Source organism: Bactrocera dorsalis, chromosome 1 (assembly GCF_023373825.1).
Source record: "Bactrocera dorsalis isolate Fly_Bdor chromosome 1, ASM2337382v1, whole genome shotgun sequence".
NCBI classification, from domain to species: Eukaryota; Metazoa; Arthropoda; class Insecta; order Diptera; family Tephritidae; genus Bactrocera; species Bactrocera dorsalis.
In genome coordinates, this window is record NC_064303.1 from 57,057,534 (window position 1) to 57,081,657 (window position 24,124).

General features: G+C 36.0%; 2 protein-coding genes across 2 annotated transcripts; one reads left to right on the forward strand and one right to left on the reverse strand.

Moving 5' to 3' along the window:
* The first annotated feature begins 1,757 nt into the window (after positions 1 to 1,757).
* LOC125775464 (uncharacterized) lies at positions 1,758 to 3,052 on the forward strand. Its single transcript, XM_049446108.1, has 3 exons — positions 1,758 to 1,979; positions 2,034 to 2,232; positions 2,290 to 3,052. Exons 1-3 carry the CDS (start codon positions 1,807 to 1,809, stop codon positions 2,791 to 2,793), a joined length of 876 nt encoding a protein of 291 aa, XP_049302065.1. The 5' UTR covers positions 1,758 to 1,806; the 3' UTR covers positions 2,794 to 3,052.
* Positions 3,053 to 3,079: 27 nt separating this feature from the next.
* On the reverse strand, positions 3,080 to 4,652 carry LOC125775409 (putative nuclease HARBI1). The gene is made up of 4 exons (XM_049445975.1): positions 4,324 to 4,652; positions 3,820 to 4,258; positions 3,615 to 3,759; positions 3,080 to 3,531 (listed from the first exon to the last, which is right to left on the reverse strand). The coding sequence occupies exons 1-4, from the start codon at positions 4,422 to 4,424 to the stop codon at positions 3,149 to 3,151; spliced, it is 1,068 nt and encodes a 355-aa protein (XP_049301932.1). The 5' UTR covers positions 4,425 to 4,652; the 3' UTR covers positions 3,080 to 3,148.
* Positions 4,653 to 24,124: the final 19,472 nt, after the last annotated feature.

The window sequence follows — 24,124 nt, forward strand, 5'->3', positions numbered from 1 at the left end:
TACTCTTTAATAAATTGAAGATGAAAATGTCTATGTATTTTCCCTTCTAAACTGAAATACAAAAATTTTGTTCATATAAACTCATTAGGGGTATTCGCTTGCTCTTGCAAGATTGCAGATTGCAAAAATACAAGGGCACGAGAGCACCCATTGCAGAATCTAGTGATATATGAACGACTGATTCGGTCAATTCATTGTGAATGACTATTATGCATGGCTATTGTGAATTGGGGCACCTTCTGCATACATTTTTAACAAAAAAAAACTGTAACAAATCTGTAACTTTCACTAACTCACCTTCTTTACCACCACAAGATTTTGTATTAGAAAGGAAAAAAAATGAAATTGGAATTGAGTGTACGCGTGTATATATGAACTGCTGTTTTCTTGTTTGAGTACAATGTATTTCACTTTGTAAATGTAAAACAACTATAGTAGTTAAATCTTTTATAATTCCGAAACTGAATGAAAACGGCGAAACTCGGAAAAAACGCTGATGCCGCTCGATGACGAAGACTCGGGAAAAAAACGCTGATGTCGCCTGGTTCAACGGTTCGCACACGCGTGGTTGCTGCTAAGATCGAAAACGAAGTGAAGTTGCTGATCTCCTTTTGGCTCCTTTTTTCCCTTTGTGTGTGAAATCAGCTGGTGTGATGTAGTTGGTTGATGTGTTCTGTGGAATGTGGGTTGTAAGCTCTGTTGATTTGTGAAGTGAGTATGGTGAAGGTGCGTGTCAGTGTTGTGAAGTTGAGTTGATGTGGTGTGATAGTTTGGTGTATGTGTGGATGTCCGGGGGAGGATGCTCATTTATACAAAATTTTTATAATTTAAATAGAAATTATAAAATCTATTTAAAACTTACCTTCCTCAACAATTTAACAACGTAATATGTCTTTAAGTAAAATAACGGCTAAAACAGGGTTGCAATTATATTTTTGCGTGACATTGCATTTGGACTGACATATTTACAGCCCTTGCAAAAAATATTTTTCTCCGTGTGTTTGTTGTTGTGCCGCTGTATTATGTGGAAAAATCTGCAATTCTTGCACCGTGCAAGAGTTTTGCAAGAGCAAGAGATAACCCCTATTATTTTAATTTTAATTAGTCGTTTCATCACGTTTGTTGCTTTTACGAGTATCACATTTCTTAAATACTAAATGAATAAAATTCAAAAATGAATAAAGCTCTATTAAATTAAAAAATTCATTAAATGCTTAAAACTAAAAATTGATTAAATGCTTAAAAATAAAAATTCATTAAATGCTTAAAACTAAAAATTTATTAAATGCTTAAAACTAAAAATATTTACTTCCATGTACCAAGTTTTATAATAAATTTCTTCGTAAGGTTTCGAGCTCCAATTTTTTTATCTTGTGGTCTTATTCCAGTGTCGATTGCTGGATGCGATGTTTTCCAACCACCTTTTCCTGTAGTGCCAGCATATTTTCTTGTGCTGGTACTAACCTACCAAGCTTCTGGACTATGTCTTTTTGAAAAGCCGATAGCGACTTCATGTTTTGTTGAAGTAACTCTAACTTTTCGTCACTCCTACTTTTTCTCCTCGGTGTGCGTGGAGTTTTTCTGTTGTTATTGTTGTAGCGAGTAGCGACTGTGTGGAAGTTGTTGGGCCTGGTAAGTAGCTGGGGAAATCAGTAAAAACCTAAAAAAAAAATCATAAAAAAATGTATATTTTATCAAAATATATTGCATATAAATTATACTCGTATACATACCTTCCTCCACAACTTAGCATCTTTAACTGGGGGGTTACTCTGTAAGGCGTTTCGCAAGTGAAAAAGCTCGTAAATGAAAAAAAGCAACTCTGTAAGGCGACAAGCGCATTGGAAATTGCGTTTTGCGCACTTATTTTTACCCCTTCGCAATGGCAGCACTCTGTATTGCGTAAACGACTGTCAAATCTGTGCGTTTAACGTATTTTTGATTCGATATCAAACTGGCAAACGCAACGGACAAAAAATGTAAGTTTATAAGGCATATTTGTAGTTTTAATTAAAAAATAAATTATTTAACAGGGAACATTCTAAAAATAAACAGACAAACCCAACACAGTTCGAAATTTTAATCAATTTTATGAATACACATTCGGAACTTTCCAAAGGACAGCTTAAAACTGTGGACGCGAAAAATGCAGCAAATAATTTGTGGAAAGAGTTGGTATGTGACCTTAATGCTGCGGGGCCACCATCGCGCGATGTTTTAAAATGGAAAAAGGTAAAAAAGATTAAATATAAATGATTTTTGAAGCACATATTACTTAATTATTTAAAGGTTTGGTCGGATTATAAAACCCATTTAAAAGCAAAAATGGGGCGGAACAAAGTAAGTATTTCTGGAACTGGTGGTGGTCCTCCAAGTCATTGCTCCTTAACACCGTTGGAGGAGCAGGTTAGTGAACTTCTGGCAATGGAAATATCCGTCAGTGGAATAAGCGGCACCTCAGAATTTGGTGCAGCACAATTAACACAACCAAGTGGGTCAGACATCACAACCGACGAATTCCGACAGAATGAACCAACGCCAGTGGATGAAATGCCACATTGTTCACGACAAAGAGTCGCTCCGCAAAAGAAAGATAGCCTTTTAAATAAGCAGGTGGATAACCAAATCGCTTATCACAAAGACTCATTAAAAGTGTTATCTGAAATTAATGAAAATCTGAAGATAATTTCAAAATGTATGAAAAAAAACATAAAATGGCTAAAAGAAAATATGAATTGGCTGTTGAAAAATTCGAACACAAAAAAAGGATTGATTTGGACAAAACAAAACTAAAATATGCAACACTAGAACTAAAAAAGCAAATGCTTGAAATTGAACGGTCCGGCCAATAAAAATATTGTATTTTAGTTATTGATATTGAAGTCTGTTACTTTTTTGTAATACTTACTGATAATTACTTATTTATTATATTAATAGTTTAAATGAATTGTTTTGATTTAAAAACGTATTTTGTGTTGATGTGATAGTTTTTACTTTTTATTACATACAAGTATATAATACTTACATATATAGATATGTATACACATGTGCAAGAGACTAAAGCTTTATATCATTAATGTGAATTTTAATCAAATAAATGTGAAAATGTGAAAAATTAAAAGGTTTACTTAACTATGTTATATGGTTATTAAGTAGTCATACTGTTTTTTATTTGATCCCTTAAACGTTTAGCAATATTGGTTTCATTCGCATTTCCTATGGTTTCAGTATAACTAGCATCGACTTCTTCAACTTCTATTGCTATATTGGCAGGTGATTCCACATTAAAAAGAGTGCAAATATTATGAAGAGCACAACATACGTTCAAAATTTGCACCACTTTTTCTGGGGCATAATGTAGTTCTCTAGCAGCTAAAAGGCATCGGAACCGCGCTTTTAACACTCCAAATACTCGTTCTATAAAGGATCTGGCTTTTGAAAACTTGTAGTTGTAATAACTCTGAGCAGAGTTTTCAGGAGCATTTCTATATGGAGTTAAAAGCCATGGCTCAAGCGGATATCCAGAGTCGCCTATAAGAAAAAAATTAAGTTAGCAAAATAATTGATGCATATAACAGCTAACGAGTAAAATTAACGAATGTGTATATGCTCACCAAGAATGCGAATTCCTCTTACTCCATTCATATAGTTGGTTTGTAAATATTGGCGTTCGCTTGATAAATTCCACACATGTGAATCATGACACGCCCCAGCAAACCGACCGTTAACGGCTTTGATCATCATCTTATGATCACATATCTAGATTTTGGAAACAATATTTATAAAAAACCTAGATAAATAAAAAAACAATTGCCTTACCACCATAGCGTTTATACTATGTTTTAATTTCTTATTGAAATATAAATGTTCATTTACGGCCGGTCGTATCATTTGGATGTGAGTACCATCCACCACTCCAATTACTCCTGGAATTCCTGACACTGAGTAAAAAGCTCGTTTCGCTTCATTTTTCTCCTCTGATGTCATTCCAAAAGTTATATGTTTTGGACACAGCACTTTTTCAATCGCTTTGCAAACTTCAAACATACAACGCGAAACAGTTTGTTGAGCTAGTCCTGTATGATGATCTTGTCCAATTTGCTGTTGATACCCTCCCTGCGCCAAAAATTTTAAAGTTGCCGCTAATTTCACAATTTCGGGTATTCCTGTGGACCTGCGTGGAGTTTTTAGCTCACCACTTATGCTATCCAACACATATTTGAACGATTCCTTGCTTAGGCGAAAGTTTTGCACGAAACTATTTGGGAGTAGAAGCACAAACAAGTTTAAAGAATTGCATTACACTTTATCATTCAAACTTACCTTTTTTCACTAAGACTCATCACATTGGACTTGTTCCTAATCATTTTCCGCTCCACTCGTTCATTTTTTTCGGTTTCCTCCCATAACAAAACGCAATCCATATTCACACCTTTTTTATTTATTTAAAATTACTTTTATATAAGTATGCATAAAACTCTTCAAATTTAATTATGTTTGTCTGTCAATTTTTTACACTTCTTCACTTCTCTGTTATTGGTTTTGTTTTCATTCTCCTTCGTTTCGGTCAGTAATGTCAATTATACTGAAGATTTCTCAACGGGAAAACAGTGCAACACTGTTTACAATGCGAAAGTGTTACAGAGTACCGATTGCCCTTCGCAACGCAATTCACTCAACGCATTGCTATTCGTAACGCCTTACAGAGTAACCCCCCTGGTGGCCCCACGGCATTAAGCTGCTCGCCAGTTCCTCCCATAATTTGTTGGACGTAATTCTTCCTTGTGTTGTGTGTTTGGAAGGTTAGTTTTTGCCAAGCATGGATGGCTTGACATGAATTCCGCCCATATACTCGCTCACGTATGTCATCATGCCGGATTACGGTATAAGCGTTACGATCACGTACGTCATAATACGAAATACAGAGTTTTACGTGACGAGTGATACGTTCACGGATGTGATTCGACCCGTTTTGCCGCATATTCTGTTTTGCAAAGATTATCAAACAATTTTCTGTTTAACATATCGCTAATTTGCTGTAAGACCGGCATAAGTCAAAAAAATCGATTCGCCAGAAAACGCGTTTAAAGTTTACAACTTACTACAACCTTACACGGTGACTCCAACCTTACACCTCTTCTCAAGCGGGGCATATAAGAGGTATTCATATGAATTTTTCACTCAACATGAAGTATGATATAACGAACAATTCTGCAGCATTAACTCAAAAATTACGTTTTTCGAATTATGCCGGTCTTGCAGCAAATGAGCGATATATAGAGAAAATAGTAGAAATAGTTTTTGTATGAAGATAAAAAAATAACCATGGTTGGTCCAACACCGGGTTGTTCATAGTTCTTTTGTGTCGAATTACTTTCTGCACTGGAGGCCTTCGGCCGTGCTTCAAAAACAAAAAAAAAACTCTGGTCGGTTCAACACCGGTGTGTTCTTTTGTGTCGAACTACTTTCTGCACTGGCGCCCTTCGGCCGCGCTTCAAAAAAAAAAAATAACCCTGGTCGGTCCAACACCGGGGTGTTCAATGATGCATTTGACAGTTAACACATGACGAAAACCATGATTTCAATTAGGTTTTCAGCTGAAAACACGGAAAGCGTGTTTTCGATGCAATGCGAACATACTTTTACGAATCTTTTTCACTTTCTTTTTGCAGTAAAACAAAGCAATTTTCCCCCGGACCTAATTTGGGCGATAACTCTGTACAAGTTTTTGAAACCAAGAAACAAAATTGATTTTTTATTTGAATTTTCGTTTATTTTGCATTTTTGAGGGCCAAGGGGCACACTTTAAACTTATCGGATTAATTTCAAATTTCGCTCATCTGATTTTTTTATAAAAAGGAACTAAATTGAGGGGTAGCACAAGAAAAAAATTGTACTTGAAAAATAAGAGCCACCCTAGTGTTCATACTACTTTCTGTTGTATAATAATATTTTTTAAATAATATATGTTATATAATCCATATAAATATATGAAACCATAGTTCATTTTGAGTCATTTATATCTCTAAATATGAAACAGATTTTTGAATATATTTTCAGGACACAAAGTATGGCAACACTGATATTTGTCATACATGTAAGCACACAAATCTCTTGAAAACTTGCAAATAGTTTTTAAAGTATATTTATTTTCTTAAAAAATACACAATTAGTATAAATTTTTTGGCACGATTCACTACATTTTTTCACGTTTTTTAATCTGTATATTCAAATACACACTCTAAGCATTGAAATAAAGTCACATTTCACATTTATTTTGTAATTTTTCAGCTAAATTTAGTAATTTAAAAATCACTTATCAAATTTATCGCTGAAACGTTTAGTGTTTTACATTTACGAGGAAAACCAGTTTTGCCACACCTTAAAAACCAAAAGTGAAGGATTTTTCAGCGTTTCACAGCGTTTTTTTTGTGTTTGTACTTTCGAGGGATTCCTTTTTCTTTATTAACTATAAAGAAAAATATAAAGAAGATTTTTCAAGCTAAAATTGAATATGTGAACACTTCTCCATATACATATTATATTTAAATATATATAAATAATATGTGTATAATATATAAATAATATGTGATTTATATTTAATAAACACAGATAAGTAAAATCGTGTGATATTATTATAATACTAGCTGACCCCGCAGCCGTTGTCCTGCATGAAATTATGTGTTTTGAAATGAAAAGAAAGTTAAATTTATCATTTCATTTTTTTCAATGTAACGCAGCTTGATAGACAACATTTTTTGGTTTCTGTTCCGGTGTACAGAAAAGATGGTGTTCCAACTCGTGAGCACGCCACATATATCTGGCCGTGTGAAAAAAATTTCCAAATTTATGCCACACACTATGCGACTCTCCTTGTGTCCTGTTGATTGTCAACTCAAATGCAATTTTTACTGGAAACGAAATACGTTTGAACTGAAATGGTAAATCGTTAGAACTTAAAGGAACTCGCAGAATCAAGCATTCTGCCCCCTTGTATACGATAGCGCAGATTGGGGAACATAATAACGACAGATCCAACTTTGAGACGCCTCTACAAAAAATTTAGAAATTCCACTGTATAATTCACGGCGTCGTCTTCATTGTCAAAATGATCGATCTATTTGAATGAGCCAAAGTCTCCCGGAATTTGACTTTGAATCTTACAGTTTAAGTCAAAAACATCGGTATTTTTGGCAGCTAAAATTGCACGTGCACTTAAAGAATCGTAGTTACGATAATTTTGCCAATGTCTGAAAATTCGCGATGAGTTCATCTCTCGTTAATTGATAAACGGCGGATGGAATTGATATCAAACCACTGGCAGTATCAACCGGAATTGACCCATTTCCAAGTTCTTGCGAAGACGATGTAAAATGTCTTCGGCAATGTAATTTTTGTTCGTATTCCATAATAGATGCGGAGCTGGAGGCTGATTTGTCGAAATGATTATCGCGAAAAGTGTGCGAACTTCATTTGCATTCCAGTGATTGACATTTTCCAGCAATTGTAATTGCTGGCTTACTTCTCTAAAACTCGCAGACACCGTACCACTCACAGTACGCAATGACTCAAATGAAGTTGAACCGCGTTCATTAATCAATAGCAACCGAAGGTAGAAACAATTGTCGTTTTTCGGGTAGATTGTGTAAATTCGTCCTAATGCATTAGTTGATAACACACCTGGATGCCCATCTACTGTTCGGTCTTGCTTTCAGCGTAACTATTTCTTCGACGATGCATTCCATGAATGCAAGGTATTTTCAAATAGAGCAATGTTCTCGTAAGCGGATCACTGACGAAAGTTGAGAAAAAAACTCGTCAATGTTAGTTTTGTTGTTGGCGGTGTTACCACCGGCTGTAATGTATTCTCTGGGCTGAAATAAACTCTTTGGCCAATCTCCATATTAACTGCGAGACACACAACAATCGGAAACCGTTCATGAATTGCAAAAGTAAATATCCTACAAAGTGCTTTATTGCAGTTCACGTATCAACCGTATCGTATTGCTTCTTTTGGTGACGTACTTACAAACGCATTTTAAGCTTAGTACGCAGCTCTCAAGAAACGTAAAAACTTCATATAAAAAAACGCTTAAGAAACGGTCCAGAAACGTTACTGCGATAAATTTACTTGTGCTAGTACGCAGCTCTCAAGAAATCTAGTACTAATTTTTAATACTTTTTTTCAATAAAATGTGAATATGGCAAACCTGGTTTTGCGCAGAAACATCAAATCAACAATTGTTTCTTGAAGGAAATTCGAAGTAATCGTCAAATTCATCCTAAATTAGTTGAAATCATTATTATGAAGTACATTCCATTTTGAAATGTTGTATAAAACCTGCCAATCATCAACAACATTCCTTAAATCTCAATGAAAATATTTGTGTTACCATACATACATACGCACAAAGTTTGTTCACTTTGTTTATTCTCTCTTGCTCTTCTAATGTGGATCATTCACAATGCGTAACCAGCTGTCAAAATTACTTGAGAAATAATGTATTTTTTTTCTTGAGCAATTACTTGAGAGCTGCGTACCAACCTTTATACATTTCGCCAAACTGCGATACTCAACATTGATATGTGTTTTGAATGTGAATTAAACAACAGTGGGGAATATAGTACGATCTTCTAAATTTAATGCTGAATGTTCTGCCATTGTCGTCTGGTGAGCGACGCTGATAGAGTGGATATCCATCATTTCTAGTTTGTGTTTCCGAAAGAAAAGCACGTGGATACTGTTTCGTGCATTTATTGTGAGACATACAAACCGAAATGGGATTGTGATGTCCGCAAGGTCCATGAACCATATTGGTTTTCATCACTTCGTGTAATTCTAGATCTTTCTCTGGATCAGGAATTTCCGCAGAAATGATTTCATCAATTTGATCTGGTGTAACCACCATCCACAAAAGAATGTATGCGCGCGGCAAACCTCTCTTTTGCCACTCAAAAGAGTACATCTAGCATCTAACAGTACCACATATACGTTGCTTCAAGATAAACTCCATCAAATATAGTAGCTCTTGTTTGAAAAGTCATGGTGTGACGTCGTGACGATCGCTTGCTAAATGACCGCGATCCATAATACCGTACGTATGGTATCGCATTTTGGGAGTACTTGGTCATGTGCCTTGGGCTGCTAATGTAAGTTGATGCCAAAAAGAACGCCGACCGTAGCAAATTTCAATCTGTAATTGATCACTTTGTGTGCAACACACAAAACATTTTCATTGAATAATTTTAAAAAATTTTTGAAACAAACGACAAATTTGAACGATTCAAATAATTGAAAAACAAAACAAAAAAATTGAACAACAAATGAAAAAAATTAACTTTTTGGAATTGTCCAATTTTCCGAAAAAGCCTATAGGTTTTTTTATTTCTAAACCTTCATCAAGATTGGTTCAGTCGTTCTCTCAGTGTTACTAATAAACAAACATTCATTCGTTTGTATGGGAAAAAGAAAAGGGCTGGTTTTAGGGGTTTTTCCTTCAATTATTCGAATTTTTCTTGCCGTAAAAACCATCCTTGAACCTCAAAGAACATATAAAAAAAAAGAATTAGCAAAATTGGTCCAGGCGTTGTTGAGTTATGCGCTTACCAACACATTTTCCGATTCATTTTTATATATAAGATGAAATGTATATTTTTCAATCTTTCTGAGAGATTTTCTTAATATTTTTTTCCATAAGAACCTTGTACAGAGTATTAGAACACTACAAAAAAAAAAAAACAAATCAGTCAAATCGGTTCAGCCATTTACGCGTGATGCCGTAACAACGCATGCGTTGTCCTGCATGAAATTAAGAAGATAAGATTACGAGCGAATACCCGGGGTGACTGCTCCTTTCTGCGTTGGCGGCCTTCGGCCGCTCTTAAAGAAATAGCTCTTGCCGAGCGAATACCTAGGGTAACTGAAGTACTTTCGCGTAGTACAGCTTTCTGCATTAAAAATAAAAAATATATTGAATTTTTGTTATAAAGTGGTTATATTTTTTGGTTATCATATACTCATATTGAAACAAAATTTGAGTTTTCGTTATAAAATGGATAAATTTTGGTTATTATATCTGTCAGCGATTTCCATTTATTTTTGATGATACAGTTAGGCTGTTCACGGTAAGGTGGTTATCGGGTTATGTGATTATTAGATTAAAAATAACCTCTATGCTCCGTGAGCCCCCTATGCTGTATGGTTATTTACTTATTTTTACACAAACAGCTGTTCATTGTTTACAATTTTAGTTCAATGAAATTCCAACTTATAAAATGCCCAAACAAAGTTTAAAAAGCAAAATAATCGAATTTAAAATAAGTTCTGCTATTCAGGAAATGGACTTTATTGAAGGTATGTGCTTATTAAATAATCCGAATTTTAAGGGTTCAAAAAATGCTTTGTATAAAATTTGCAGACATCTTGCATAATTTGCTGATTGTAAACAAAAAACAGCTGTTAATAGCAGATAAGAAAATCTAAATGGAAATGCCATTCGCTTAGTTTTATTTATTTTTTGTGCTGCCATTTAGTAAAATTCCAACGACTTTCTAACACTGGAAATAAGCAAACAACCACATAATCTGTAAACAAGGGCCTAGGTTGGTCAACTTTGGTTATTTTGTCATAACGCATTTTGTTGTTGTTTACTTAATCACATAACCACATAACCCGATAACCACCTTATCGTGAACAGCCTAATTGTTTTGTATTTTAGGTGACGATACAAATATTTTCATATTTAAAATTTGAGTTTTGGATATAAAGTAGTTATATTTTTTGGATAACATGCACTCATATTGAAACAAAATTCGGATTTTCGTACTGTACTGTACACTGTATACTTTACACTTTATTATGTATTATTACTTATATTATTAGACTTATATATTACGTATATTACTGTAGTTTAGGTGACGATACATATATTTTTATACTTAAAATTTGAGTTATAGGTATAAAGAAGTTATATGTTTTGGTTATCATGTACTCATATTGAAACAAAATTTGAGTTTTCGTACTGTACTCATATACTTTACACTTTATTACGTAATATGATTATATAATATAAGTTACACATATGTATATAAAATATTACTAATACATGTATATAATAGTACTTATTTGCTTAACAAATTTAAAAAAGAAAATATCCATATGCATGAATAGAGGTAATTTTGCGAAAAAGTGGAATTTCAGCGAATTGCCTGATCATCACATGGCAGCGCTCCATTTCGTCGTAATTTTTGGTAAACAAATGGGGGCACGATTCCGATTACTTTGGCCAGGGATGGGCATAAGAATCAAAAATCAATTATATTCCTTCCCAACTTAATGTTCATCAGAGATAAAGAGATGTTTAACTCCTCTCTCACTGGAAGTGAGAGAACAATTGCTAAACGTCAAAAACTACTGAACTTTGACAGCTAATCGAGTTCAGTAGGTTTTGACGTTTATCAATTGGAAACGAGCGATGGCCAGATTGAAATCTTACCAAAAAAATATGTAAACGGAGGGATTTGTTGCATCGTTTAAGACCACTTATAAAAATGAAAAACAATGAAAATTAAATAAATTTATGAAATGTAAAGGTATTTGATGAAAGGTTTTGTAATTTGAAGCATCATAGTATTGTTTTCAATGGAAAATTATTAAAAACATTTAATGATTGAGAGCTAACAAGCTTAAATCCTTTTATTGGGTATTGAAAGGTCAAAATTCATTTCTTCTAATATACTTTAAAAAGATTTAAATTGTTTTTCCATATATTAAATAACCACTACATAGTAATTTTTATTCGTACTAAATCTTGGGTGTTTTAATTTAAAATGCCCAAAAATTCTTATTTTGTTCGATCTGGCCATAATGGAAAATGTTATAAAAAACGCTTATTTTGAGGTGCTCTCACACTGGAATAAGTTTAACATCCCCTTATTCCTGATGTTCATCACAGAATCATAGATAACTTGATCAGAATCTCTTTTCTTACTCTCTCGCTTGTCAGCTGGCAGGGCACCCTGATCTGTTTTCTGAGCTGGCAACAAAACACAATCAGGGTGACGCCAATCAGCAGTTAGTCAAAAAGGCGGCATGCCAGAAGAGCAGCGCTATAATCACTTGACGAAATTAATGTGAAATGAAATTTCATTGAACTGTGCGAACATATTTTGGCAAAATAAATGTTTATGTAAATTAATTAATGATTTTGCATTTTATAAATGCTAATGCTTGATTCTGTTAGTCAGGAGTCTCATTTTGGTATTCTGGCAAATAGAGTATACTACTTTACAGTATACTACTATACTGTAACTGCCAGAATACCAAAATGAGACTCCTGACTAACAGAATCACTAGATTACTATAGTCACTATTAGAGACATGAGACAATCGTCTCACGCAGAATACCGACATACATTTAAGCATTCCATAACCCAACAGTGTTCTCACTGCCGTTAGAAAGATCAAAAAACAGCTGTTATTGTCATTCAAGAACTCACATCGCTTAATATTTATCAAAAGAAAAGATTATCATGTGGTATTTAGAAATAAAAGCCGTCTTTTTTTAATATTTTCCATATAATAGAAATAATGGATGCATTTTTTCATATGTTAAGTCGATTTTTAGTTGAAATTAGATTCATTTCTTTAAAAATTTATTTGTTCACATTTTTTTCCCCTTTGTAGTGTCTAAATCAGCTGTGATAATGTAACAGATTTCTAGTGCTGACAAGTAGATTGCGCAAAATCAGAGTCCCACAGAGAGATTTAGCGAGGATCAGTTTCAAATCATTTCAATGAAGTGATTTGGAAGTGTAATTTTTGAATTGCGAAATCTTGATAAATTTTTAAGATTAGTGGGATAATCCATTCAACAGCCGAAATCGTGTTATTAAGTGTCGGTTTGAACGTGGTATAAGCACACAAATAGAATACAAACGCTAATGGCAGAAACATCTTCGCTACGAGCGGCAAGCGTTTTGTTCTTGCTTTTATTCGAACAATGTTGCCATTACTCAATACGCATATCTAGTTTTGTACACATCTAAGTTTTCAATTATAATTTTTCATCATATAAAACATCAAAACTGAAATCTAACTATTAATACTAGTTTATATATTTGTAAATAATAGCATTGGATTCTGAATTTGAGTTATTTTAAGAAAATTTCAAATATATTGCAATTTTTATAATTACTACAGTATATCAAGCCTGGCAACCCCGCGGTGTGAGTCGTTTCTACTGGGAAAACCCCAAGTCGTTGGAAATTCTACGATTGGCGGGTGGTAGAAGGGTTGTTGCGTAATTATTTACATTGCGCTCTCATAAGATTCATTTGGTCATATGTGTTTGAAGAAACAGTGGTTCATAAACTGAAGTTGTTATTATTGGAATTACTTTTTGTAAGGAAGTTTAAAGAAATAACTGGCTTTGAAACTTTTTGCTTCGAAAATTATATCTAAAATAAGAAGTAGGTTATCTCATTTAAATTTTGGTACAATAATGCGTATAGCTATAGCAAATGAGATTAAACCAAATATATAATTTATTATTTCAAATAAACAAAATTAAATGCTGATATAAAGACATATTAAAAAAAATTATTACTAAAATCAAATATTTATTATACCCAAGAAGTTGGAAAAGGAGTAAAACCAGGCAGAAGAACACACGAGAATGCCAAGGATTTTAGACCTATAAGCCTTACCTCATTTATGCTGAAGGTACTAGAAAGGCTAATAGATATACACGTAAAAACAATAATGGCGTAGAAGTTATCGAAGTCCCAACATGCGTACATAAAGGTCCGATCAACCGAAACCGCCCTTCACGAGGTGATAAATGTGATTGAAAAATCACTACACCACAAACAATACACCATGGCTGCTTTTCTAGACAAAGAGGGCGCCTTCAATAACATAGAAGTAAATACGATAATTAATTCTCTGGCGCATGGGGGCATAGATGACACTGTGTGCAGATGGATACTATCGATGCTTGAGAATAGGAAGATTATAGCTTCAAACGGCGCTGCAACACAAACAAGTTATGTGAGTAGAGGGACGCCTCAAGGGGGGGTCCTCTCTCCGCTTCTATGGGTTGTAGCGCTGAACGAAATACTCCTCCAATTAAACGGTGGAGGAGTGAAAGCAATAGCGTATGCAGACGATATAGTGTTGTTGGTATCAGGTATGTTTCCTTCAACAGTCAGCGAGATTATGGAAAAAGCACTTCGTAGGTTAAACCTATGGGCTAAAAGCAATGGTTTAGGAGTTAACCCGAACAAAACAGAACTGATGCTATTCACTAGCAGAACCAAAATACCTCAGTTTCAACTTCCGGTACTAAACGGCACAACACTCACTCTATCCCCAACAGCTAAGTATTTGGGGGTAGAGATTGACGCCAAACTGTCCTGGAAAATAAATATAGAAAAAAGAATAAACAAAGCATACATGGCCTACTATACTTGTAAGAAAATCGTCAACAAGAATTGGGGCCTCAAACCAAGTATAATCATGTGGATGTACACGGCGGTCATAAGACCCATACTCACATATGGAGCTCTGGTATGGTGGCCAGCGCTAAACAAACAGTACAACATTAGAAAATTAAATGGAATACAAAGAGCAGCATGTGCGGGTGTTACGGGCGCAATCAGGTCATGTCCGACTGATGCGCTCAATGTGATCCTGCATCAACTAACAATGGCCATTTTTATTCAAAAAACAGCAGCTATTGCGGCGATAAGAATAAAAGAATTGGGAGGTTGGAATCAGCAGAACTACGGACATAGTGTAATCCTAAACAAGCTCACTATTAATAAATCAGACTACATTCTCCCAAAGCTGGATTTAAATAGACACTTCCATGTGAGGATACCATCTAGACGAGAATGGAGAAGAGGTTCAATTGCAGAGGAGGGTACCACCTCAGTCTATACCGACGGGTCCAAAATGGACTGCGGAGTGGGCACGGGGGTATTCCCCGCTGATCTAGGCATATCTCTCTCTATACCGAACTCGGCTAGCATCTTCCAAGCAGAAGTACTAGGTATAGAAAAATCCTGCGAATTTCTATTTGAAAACCACGAGAATATTCATAAAGCAACTATATTTACGGATAGCCAGGCGGCGCTCCTGGCCTTGTCTTCAGCCATGACAAATTCCAGCATAGTTCACAACTGCAAGAGAGCACTGAGCTCAATAAAAGACAAGCTCCAACTAGACTTGATCTGGGTTCCCGGCCACATTTTTGGTAACGAAAAAGCAGACGAGTTGGCAAAGGCAGGAGCTTTCCTCAACCAATCCGATTCGGAGCTAATACCAAGCCCACTAGGATCGATCAAAGGAGAGATTAATAGACAATTTCAACAAGTTGCAAAAACCCGGTGGAAAAAACATTACAAAATGCTTCATAACTAAACAACTATGGCCAACATATGACGGGAAAAGAACCAACGATTCATTAAATAGGTCAAGAAAAAGTATCTACAGAGTAACAGCTACCACAACAGGGCACTGGCCATTTGGGGAACATGCGTCCAAAATGGGTATGCCCTACAATGATATCTGCCGTGGCTGCGGAGTAGCAGGGAACAAGGAAACAATCTTCCACTTTCTCTGCGAATGCCCAGCTATGGCACAGATCCGACACAAAACACTCGGAATTCACCAAGCACCAAACCTTGAATGGATTTCCACCAAAAGCATATCGGACATACGTAGTTTCATCGAAACCTCAAAATGGTTTGAGAGAGAAGGTGGAACGTAACAGCAGATACAGGAGGTTCTAGGAATAGTGTACCAAAATGGCACATCAGGGCTAATTGAGCCCGATAGGGCTGCCCTCCTACCTACCAACCTTATGTTATTTGTCTTACATTTTATAAATTTATAGTAGTTACAAAGAAACATAAAATTATTAGGTAATTTTACAGTTATTACCCACAGTGCAACTTCCCATATATGCGCGCGCTCTCATTTATAAATATGGAGTGGTAAAATACGTTGCTCTCACTTCCCTCTTCATGTTACAAAGAACACATGTTATTTCCCTGCGTTTCACTATATTTTTTCACGTTTTTACTCTGTATATTCAAATATACACTCTAAGCATTGTGTTGCGTCAAGCGACATATCTACAAATTTATACCTAAAATAAAATTAATAAATGAATTATAAAATATTGAATTGTTAAAAATTAAATTAAGAAAATCTATTGTATACTTACCTTAATAATCCATTTGTAATACTCACCTTACTTACCTCAACGTAATCTATTACAATATTGAACATAAGTTGAAGATAATCATATTTACCCCTTTTTTAATACATATTTAGATTACCACTACTTTAAGCCGTTAGTTTTAAGTTAGGCTTAGCAATTAGATTAAGTGAAATAAAGAAGCTATTGTTTTTCGAACCGTTGAACCGAACGCACGCTTTTTCGTTACCGGACAATTTATAAGTATTTTTCGCGACAGGTAATTGGGGTGATTTAAAATTGCGCATCCCTAACTATTTATCGTGTTTCAAAAACACTTGAAACTTTTCATGGCGCCCGAGCAGGGACAAGTGCGTAATTAAAAAGTTAAAACTAAAATACATTTAAAAAAATATAATAAGTGCATTAATTAATAATTCTTTCGAACCAATTACCTGTCTTTAATTTCTTTCGGATCTCGGTTTTCGGTGTTCGGCTTTCCGCGAAGTGAAAGTGGTGACCAAATAAGTATAAAAAATATATATAATATAACACTCGTGTTATATATTTAAACACGTTAAAAGAAAAAAGCTGAAAAAGCAAAATATATACTAACCTAAAAAACAAAAAGTAATACTAACGTACATATATACTTACGTTAAAGTAAAGGTGTTACTTTAAAGTGGAGTGATTCCTAAGAAAACAAAATTTAAATCTATATATATAAAAATGAAATGGTGTATAGTTGTAACGCTAAAACTAGAAAACGGCTGAACCAAATGAAATACTTCCTTTGGGGGATTTGTTTGTTATTACCACGCGCAGGTCATGTCTTAAAATCAGAATAAAATATTAAGGGGGCGTGGCACCTCCCATACAAATTGAATTTTTCAAGTCGAATATCTTCAAAAGTGTTTAAGGTAGGAACATGAAAATTGGTACAGAGCTACAGGATAAAAACACCACTCTCACCTATAAAAACGGGGGCTATCGAATAAGGGGGCGGGGTATGGTACCTCCCATACAAACTAAATTTTTTAAGCAGAATATTTGTGAAGGGAAGAAGGGTTCAAGGTAGGGACCTGAAAATTGGTATAGACCTATATGGTATCAAAAGCCTTCTTACACATAAAAGAAGGGATAATCGGAAAAGGGGGCGTGGCACCTCCCATACAAACTGAACTTTTCAAGGTGAATATCTTCAAAAGTGTTTAAGGTAGGAACATGAAAATTGGTATAGAGCTATAGGAAACAACACCATTCTCACCCATAAAGCTTGGCGTTATCGAAAAAAAGGACGTGGTACCTCCCTTACAATCTTTAATTATTTTGGTTGTTAATCCACCATATATTTATCTTATTTTCCACCTAGCACGACATTTTGGTTGTTCTTGCTGCAGCGGTTATATGGTAATTTTGGTTGTGTTACGTGCTATTTCTGGTTTATGGAAATGACAGTTTTATGAAACAAACACAAATTAAATTAAACGTCAATTTTGCTTTGCAATCGAACACGCAAAATTTAGAGGGCAATAAAAATGCGCCTTGCTTTACTGATATATTGATATATTTTGTTTTAAAAAGTGAGTTATTTAGTGAAAGTGATTTAGCGTGTTGGCGAATACCGGTTTATGTACATTGGAATTTATCATTCAATTGATCTGCTTCCTTAGTTTAATTCATTCATTTTTGGAGTTTTCAAAGGTAAGTTATTGGTCCGTAAAACCTTATATGAACTTTATGCAAATGAATGATCATTTCCAATTAGATATTTGTTACGTTGTCAAGAATCAGTACGTATGGTAACACTTCTCGGAGTTCCCAGGCTGCAAGGAGAACACGAAATAGCAGAGCACGTCAAAGGGAAAGTGTTATTGAGAGGGTATCACCACGAAATAGACTGCTGGAGAGTAGCACGCACCAGTTAGAAGATGTCAACCAAACATACAATCAGCAAGAACGATTGAGAAGAAGGGAAGTTCACAATCAGCAACAACGATCGAGAAGAAAGGAAGTTCGTGCTCGCCAAAGTGATGAAGTAAGATCACAACATGCGATTATTCGACGACAACAGCGACAGCAACAGCATCTTTCTTTTGTGAACTTTGAACGGGCAGGTTTTCGATATGATCCAAACATTCAATATAGAGCATCTGTTCAAATCGGTCAGATGTCAGTAGTTTGTGAATATTGCAATGCAGTCAAATTTAAAAATGAACCGTTGCCAGAATTGCTTCCACCACCACAGCCATTGTTCCAGCTGCTTTACGGTGAATCTCCTCACTCGAGCCATTTCTTAAAGCAAATTGTAAATGAAGAAAACTACAATCCAACGTTTAAGGTATTTTTGCCAAACAATATTCGACAGAAACTACAGAGCTTTCCTCCAATTATACACGTTCATGGGCAAATGTTTCATCTCGCTGGATCGCTGTTGCCGCATCCAGATCAAGAACACAAATATCTCCAAATTTACTTTCTGGGAGATTCACATGATGAAGTAAATCGGCGTTGTGCTATCTTCAATACAACGAAAAGAGAAATAATCGAACAATTGCAGCAAATGTTACACGAACACAATGGCCTCATTAAACTGTTTACGATTTCGTTGGAACGTATGCCAACAGATGATCATAGTATAATCATACAAGCGGACAAAAGACCAACAGGGTCACATGAAAGACAATATAATGCACCTACAGTTAGCGAAATATCAGTTGTTGTTGTTGGAGAAAATTTGCAGTCGCGTGATATTGTTATCAAACGTAGAAATCAAAACGCACTAAAACGGATAAGTGAGACACATCGGTCTTACGACGCAATGCAATATCCGCTCATGTTCTGCCGTAGAGAAGACGGATATCATTTAGGATATAAGATGATAAATCCGGTGAATTGTTAGTAAAAAAAATTTTTGTTTGCTACTTCATATAGGTAATTTAAGCTTTTAGGTGTCGAGACAAATAAAAAAGTCAGTTCAATGAAGTTTTACGCATATCGAATGATGATTCGCCAAAACTATGACAACCATTTACTGAGATATGGACGGTTATTTCAACAGTATGCAGTTGACATGTATGTTAAAGTTGAGACAGAACGACTTAATTACATGCAATACAATCAGTCGAAGTTGCGATCTGAAGAGTATATTCACTTAAGAGATGCAATGAATGGTGATACGGATATTACAGATATTGGTCGACTCTATATTTTGCCATCGACATACATTGGCAGTCCTAGACATATGCATGAGTACTCCCAGGATGCGATGACTTACGTGCGCAATTATGGACGGCCGGATTTGTTTGTTACATTAACTTGCAATCCAAAATGGCCAGACATTACGAATCTATTGCATCCCGGTCAATCACCAAGCGATCGCCACGATGTTACAGCACGCGTGTTTAAACAAAAACTCAGATGTTTGATGGACTTTATTACGAAACAACGTGTATATGGCACTGTTCGATGCTGAATGTACTCATTGGAGTGGCAGAAGAGAGGTTTGCCCACCCACACATTCTTCTTTGGATGGTGGAGAAAATTACACCTGACCAAATTGATGACATCATTTCCGCCGAAATTCCTGATGTCGAAATAGATCCAGAGTTGCACGAAGTGGTGATGGCCAATATAGTTCATGGGCCATGCGGAGAACACGATCCATCTTCGGTTTGTATGTCGGACAGTAAATGCAAAAAACGCTGTCCCCGTGCTTTTATTTCGGAAACTCAAACTGGAAACGACGGATACCTTCTCTATCGGCGTCGCTCACCCTCTGACAATGGCAGAACATTCATCACTCAATTGAAAGGAAAGAATTTCGTGGTTGATAACACATGGATCGTTCCATATTCGCCAATTTTGTCTAAGGCATTCAAAACACATATAAATGTTGAGTATTGCAGTTCAATAAAATCAATTAAGTATGTTTGCAAATATGTCACCAAAGGAAGCGATATGGCGGTTATTGGCGTTGAACGAGATGAAATTAGCAAATTTCATATGGGCAGATATGTGAACTGCAATGAAGCAATCTGGAGAATATTTTCATTTGCAATTCATGAACGCCATCCTACTGTTGTGCATCTGTCAGCTCATTTGGAGAATGGCCAGCGAGTTTATTTCAACGCAGAGAACATAGTACAGCGAATGGAAATACCACCAGCAACCACTTTAACAAGTTTCTTTGCAACTTGCGCCAGTGATCCGTTCGCGAGAACATTGCTTTATTCGGAGATGCCTCGGTATTATACATGGAATGCATCATCTTTCCCCCGGCGCAACATAACCCTGGCGGTTCATTTTTAAATTTGACTGCATTGCAATATTGACAAACTACTGACATCTGACCGATGCGATATATTGAATGTTTGGATCATATCGAAAACCTGCCCGTTCAATGTTTACAAAAGAATGATTTGTAAAAATTTTGTTAAAGTATACACAATGAAATTAGGAAAAATCGTTCATATTCTATTAAAACCAATACCGGTGTAATTTTTGAAATGAAAAAAAAAATCTATTTTGGGCAGAACGAAGTTTGCCGGGTCAGCTAGTACATACATATATTTATATCTACATTCGAGTGAGTGAAGTGAAGTGTGCGGCAGAAAATCGTTAAAAACTAAACAAAAGAAATTGTAAAAAAAACAAAGAGAGATTAAAAGATATTACATATATATAAATACTAACAAATTAAAGAGAGTGCAACTGCATAGTGGAAAAGAAACAAGCAAGAAAAACATACAAATATATTGTGGGCATAAGGAAGCGGTGGCTGTGTTAACACACCAACAGTGAGTTCCAAAAAAGTTCTACCAAAGTGTTTGAACAGTTTCGTGACAAAAGTGTCGGTCTAACGCTAATGTAAAAAAAAAAAAACCGCTAAAACCGCAATTGCCACTAAGTGTCCGTTGTGTTAAAAGTGCCGTGTCCAGTGCCGCAATAGAGGAAAACAGAACGTAACGTTTTCATCTCTAATACTGCTACATCTGCCATCAATCCGCTGCCATCACTCTGTCGCTGCCATCACTCTGCCGCTGCTACCATCGTCGCCGCTGCTGCCATCGTCGCTACTACCATCAACCCGCTGCTGCCATCAACGCCGCTGCCGTCGTGGGAATGAGCTGCCGCTGCATTCTGTGCAAAAGGGAAGTGAGCGCCGGCAAACAGCCGACGCACCAGGTAACGAGTGCGGATTATTGAAAGTGGTGCAAACAAACGAAAATTCAAATAAACAACAAAGTGCACACTTTCAATTTTTGGCTCTCCCTTTTTTTCACTATATTGACATTCTTACATACATACATACATTTATAACAATATATACATATATTATATATTATACAATTGAACCCCACGTATGTTTACATCTAAATGTATAAATTTTAAGTGAATCAAAGGGATTTTGGGATTTTGCGTAGCTCTTTATTTTAAAATAAAGGTGAAAAAATTCTTATTTCAAAATTAAATTATTATATATTTTTTCGCAATTTTTTCGAACCGTGTTTGGAATTACCTATCGGTCGTTTTTTCGCAATTTTTGTCGATTTTCGTTCGGACATTTTCCGATTAAATTACTTTTTTGTGCTATTGCTCATTTTGCGCATTTATCGGTTTGGCTTTCGGATACTTGAGAATCGATATTATTTTTTTTCGTTTTCGTCACCGATTCCAAATATATTTGTTGCCGACTTTTATTGTTATTAGTTTGGCTTTCGTATATTTGGGAATCAACATTTATTTTTCGTTTTCGTTATCGATTCTCAGTATATTTGTTGCCAACCGTTATAGTCTTTTTTCGGAAATTTTATTCAAACAAGCAAAATGAGCAAGCCAAAGCCAACTCTCGCAAACCTGTCTCCAAGTAAGGAGTTGACGGACTTAAAATCGTTAAGACGTCAAAGAACGGTTGCGAAAAGTAGTATTTTGCGCATTAAAACGGGCCTTCTCGAAAAGACTATGTCTTTAGATCCAATAGAATTGGAATGTCGCTTAGATATATTAAATTCACATAGTGAAAAATTAATGAAATGCCAATCAAAGATTGAAGAAATTGATGAGGACGACATGACCCGAGGGGAGTTAGAGGACATCATCGTTGAAACGAAGTCCATAATAAAGTCAATTTTAGCGAAAAATAAAACTTCATTTGCCGAAACGTCTTTTGTAGCTTCTCACAGCTCAAGGCTCCCTAAAATGAATTTGCCGAAATTCAAGGGAGAATATTCAGAGTTCAAAAATTTTATGAGTTTGTTCGAGAGCTTGGTTCATAACGATCCAAATATACCAGATATTGAAAAACTTAACCATTTGGTTAATTGTCTATCTGGAGAGGCTTTGGGAACAGTTAAAGCGTTTCAGATGTCGGATGAAAATTATCCGAAAGCGTTGGCAAGTCTCAAAAAAGTTTATGATAATAAATGTTTGATATTTTTCAATACAATATCTAAACTTTTTGAGCTGCCAACAATCCCAAAGCCTTCTGCGCCTTCCCTGCGTTCAATGATTGACGAAGTGTCCGCGGTATATGATTCATTGCTATCGCTGGGCGATGAAAAACAAATAACGAACGCAATAATCATACATATTGTAATGACAAAGGTTGACCCTGCCACCCGATCCAAATGGGAAGAAGCGCTGGACTATGACAAACTGCCACTGTGGAAGGACTGTGAGGCCACCTTAAATCGAAGATACCAGCAGCTGTCAGCGGAAGGAGCATCACACTCTAGGACGAAGCCCATACCTACAAGCAGTGCGCATCATGGGAAACAACAACAGATGGACAGGACCAAATCGGCGCTGGTTGCTGCAAATACGAGGCAGCCTCTTTGCCAACAGTGCAAATCGAGGGATCACCATTTGACTGCCTGCCCCACCTTCAAGGCGCTTCCGGTGCAGCAGAGGTTCGAGTTCGTGAAATCGGTGCCCTTATGCATAAATTGTTTGCGTAAGGGTCACACGGTTTCCAAATGCAGAGCAGATCGTTGCCGCATATGCAATCGATCCCATCACTCGCTGTTGCACCAGTATCCAGTGTCCTTCCCCGCTGTACCTCATCCGCAACCATCAACCACACATGCCATGCATACAGCCAGTATGCCGGATCGGGTCACGTTGGCAACAGCAGTAATTCTAGTGAGGACCAGCTGCGGAGATTACCTGCCTGCGAGAGCCTTGCTGGACTCAGGCTCCCAGGTCAACTTTATGACGGAGGACTTGGCACAAAAGTTGCGGATTCGACGTCAGCACAAAACATTAAGCGTAATTGGAATTGGCAATTCCAATACAAAAGTGGAGTCGAAACTAAACGCGTTTGTCAAGTCGCGGTTAAACAATTTTGAATTTTCGGCGGAATTCTGGGTAATGCGATGCATTTCGGCAAATCATCCTGACCATTTTTTTTTTTTATTGAAATTGTGATTGAGTGCGGTCAACATCCAAGTGTGCTCCGCAATTTCGACAATTTGCAAATAAACTAATCTGTGGTAATTCGTGGGTGTGTGCGCCGTGGGAGGCATTGTGTTGTCAACACGTTTCACTTCGATTTCCTTGGATTAGTGGAAGAAATTGGTAAAAATCATTCAAATCAAATAATATTTTTAATCGAAGTTTGTCTTGTTTTTTAAAACAACAATAAATCAAATAAATACTCAAATAATTAATTTTTGCGGGAGAAAATGTGCTCATCAGCTGTTCCTTTTACACGCTATTTCTGCGTATGTGAAATCAGTTGTTTTGTTCTAACAATTTCCCATTGCACTCAGCGCTGCCATACTGGGCAAATAAAAACAAACAAAAAACTTCTTTTTAAACTGCATTATCGACCAAACGCCAGGTTTCTAATACCCAGTAGAGAAATCGTTAGAAAATAAAAATGGCTGAACCTCTTCATGAGGTGACGCCGAGAAACA